Source organism: Rhincodon typus, chromosome 16, assembly GCF_021869965.1.
Source record: "Rhincodon typus isolate 14 chromosome 16, sRhiTyp1.1, whole genome shotgun sequence".
Classification (NCBI taxonomy): Eukaryota; Metazoa; Chordata; class Chondrichthyes; order Orectolobiformes; family Rhincodontidae; genus Rhincodon; species Rhincodon typus.
Window position 1 is genome coordinate 248,734 of NC_063347.1, and position 3,067 is coordinate 251,800.

General features: G+C 50.0%; 1 protein-coding gene across 2 annotated transcripts in view; it reads left to right on the top strand.

The window, feature by feature from the left end:
• The window catches only part of LOC109914318 (serine/threonine-protein kinase pim-3-like), a 5,309-nt gene extending 2,910 nt beyond the window's left edge, over positions 1 to 2,399 (top strand). For both annotated transcript variants that reach the window (XM_048606289.1, XM_048606288.1), the window contains 3 exons: positions 286 to 649; positions 752 to 928; positions 1,852 to 2,399. In XM_048606289.1, the coding sequence (XP_048462246.1) occupies positions 286 to 649; positions 752 to 928; positions 1,852 to 2,009 (699 nt within the window). In that variant the 3' untranslated portion in view covers positions 2,010 to 2,399. The remainder of the gene's footprint in view (positions 1 to 285; positions 650 to 751; positions 929 to 1,851) is intronic.
• The last annotated feature ends 668 nt before the right edge of the window (positions 2,400 to 3,067 follow it).

Below are 3,067 nucleotides of genomic sequence, written 5' to 3' on the forward strand. Positions count from 1 at the left end.
CCCCCCCCCCCCCCCCCCCCCACCCTCTCTCTTTGTGCTGCAGACCCACTTGCTGCTGGGTGAGCCTGAAGCATGAGGCTCTGAGTAAGGGCTGGGGAGATGAGTACAATGGGAGGGGGAAGAGGATATAAGGTGGATGGGATAGAGATAAGGGGGTGGTCTCTAGGGGTAATGATGCCTGGAGATCTTCCCTCAGGGAGGGGTCAGTTTATTTCTGAGGTTAATGTCTGCTGTGTTGCAAAAGGGGGGAAAACTGACAAGGATCTGATTTGGTTGTTTGGACAGAATGGATGTGTGGTCCCCCTGGAGATTGTGCTGCTGAGGAAGGTGTCAACTGGATTCCGAGGCGTGATTCAGCTGGTGGACTGGTATGAACAGCCTGATGGCTTTCTCCTGATCATGGAGCGCCCAGAGCCGGTGCAGGATTTGTTTGATTATATCACGGAGCATGGTGCACTATCTGAGGAGACAGCCCGCGGCTTCTTCAGGCAACTGCTGGAGGCAGTGGAACACTGTCATCGTTGTGGTGTGGTCCATCGAGACATCAAAGATGAGAATATCCTGGTGGATCTCCGCACTCTCGAGCTCAAACTCATTGATTTTGGATCTGGAGCATTGCTGCGGGATACCATCTACACAGACTTTGATGGTAAATATCTCTCTCTGGTTCATGCTACAACAGCCAGTGTGACTGTGTACAGGCCTCCCTGAGTGTACAATCAAACCTGCATTGTGTATGTGTGTGTTGCAGGTACCCGTGTTTATAGCCCCCCAGAGTGGATTACCCATCACCGTTACCATGGTCGCTCAGCCACAGTGTGGTCACTCGGGATTCTGCTGTATGATCTGGTCTTTGGAGACATCCCTTTTGAACAGGACGAGGAGATTACACAAGGAACAATTCCCTTTCGTCGGCCTCTTTCTGCAGGTGTGTCTCATTCTCTGTTTGATCAATCAACTCGCAGCCTGAAATATATACGGGGGAACAAAAATAGAAGTTGTTGGAAAAGCTCAGCAGGTCCGGCAACGTCTCTGAAGAAAAAAATCAGAGTTAACATTTCAGGTCTAGTGACCCTTAATGTTCTGAGGAAGGGTCACCGGACCCGAAACATTAACTCTGATTTTTTCTTCACAGATGCTGCCAGACCTGCTGAGCTTTTCCAGCAACTTCTGTTTTTCTTCCTGGTTTACAGTATCTGCAGTTCTTTCGGTTTTTGTATAAAGAGGGTGCTTGTGTTTCTCCTGCTCAGTGCCCCCACAGCATCAACATCATTCTTTCTCTCTCGTGTTTATCCAGCTTTCCTCTTAATCTTAGCAATTTTCTTCCCCTTGATTACTCCCTAAAGAAGTGATTTCTACCCTCTCGCTGCTCTGGGGATGTAGATGGTTTATTGGATTCCTGGTTTGGATTTATTAGTGACTGTCTTGTCAGCAGCCATACTCAGTCAGCAACGTTGAAACTTAATGAACTTCCCACTCACTGTCTCACACACCTTCCACCAGTTAATCAGGCAGCAAAGGAGCCCACGCTAGCTCTGTTTCCAATGGGCAAACTCCACACATTATGATCACATGTTCTGTCACACAGTCACCAGTTTCCTGCTTCTTTCATTTGCTGAATTAGGAACCTTTGGAATTCCCAACCCCAGAGGGCTGTCAGCTCAGCCTTTCTCTGTTTAAGGTAGAGATTGATAAATTTCTGATTCTACGTGGGGTATGGAGTGATGGGGTGAATAAGTGATCATCAGCCACGATAATATTAATTAAATGGCACAGCAAGATTGGCCTACTTCTGTTCTTAAGTATTTTTTGATTTTGTAATCTGACAGTTCTTTTGCATTTTTGTTACAGAGTGCCAAGATCTCATACAGTGGTGTCTGTCTCTCCGCCCATCTGATCGCCCAACACTGGACCAGATCCTGTCTCACCCATGGATGAAGCAGGGCACTGAGGGGCTGGCTATGAAAGGCCTCGAACTATCAGACAGCTCCAGCCATGAGAGTTTGTGATTTCCTGGAGCTGAAAGCTGCAAGTTTAGGCAGCAGGAAGTACCACAGATGTGTGCTACCTATCGAGGGAGCCCCAGCAGAAACTGAGGGCCACCAACCCTCGGTGGACACCAGAGCACAGAACGATGCCACAGCAGAGTTCAATGGAAGATTTATTGGCGTGGCGACTGAAGTTATACTGTCGGTATTATACAGCCAGAGGGCTACTCAAAACTGGACTCTCTCCATGGACCCCTGCTGAAGGGGATAAAGTGACTAGTGGGCATGGGCCTATCAATAAGCGGGGAATGTCTGTCACTGTGTAACACTGGGATACAGTACCGGTGGGGACGGGTCTGTCACTGTGTAACACTGGGGGACAGTACCGGTGGGGACAGGTCTCTCACTGTATGACACTGGGGTACAGTACCGGTGGGGACAGGTCTGTCACTGTATATCCCTGGGGTACAGTACCGGTGGGGACAGGTCTGTCACTGTATAACACTTGGGTACAGTACCGGTGGGGGACGGGCCTGTCACTGTATAACACTGGGATACAGTACCGGTGGGGACAGGTCTGTCACTGTATAACACTGGGGTACAGTACCGGTGGAGACAGGTCTGTCACTGTGTAACACTGGGGTACAGTACCGGTGGGGACAGGTCTGTCACTGAGTAACACTGGGGTACAGTACCAGTGGGGACAGGTCTCCCACTGTATGACACTGGGGTACAGTACCGGTGGGGACAGGTCTCTCACTGTATGACACTGGGGTACAGTACCGGTGGGGACAGGTCTGTCACTGTATATCCCTGGGGTACAGTACCGGTGGGACAGGTCTGTCACTGTATAACATTGGGGTACAGTACCGGTGGGACAGGTCTGTCACTGTATAACATTGGGGTACAGTACCGGTGGGGACAGGTCTGTCACTGTATAACACTTGGGTACAGTACCGGTGGGGACAGGTCTGTCACTGTATAACACTGGGGTACAGTACTGGTGGGGACAGGTCTGTCACTGTATAACACTGGGGTACAGTACCGGTGGGGACAGGTCTGTCACTGTATAACACTGG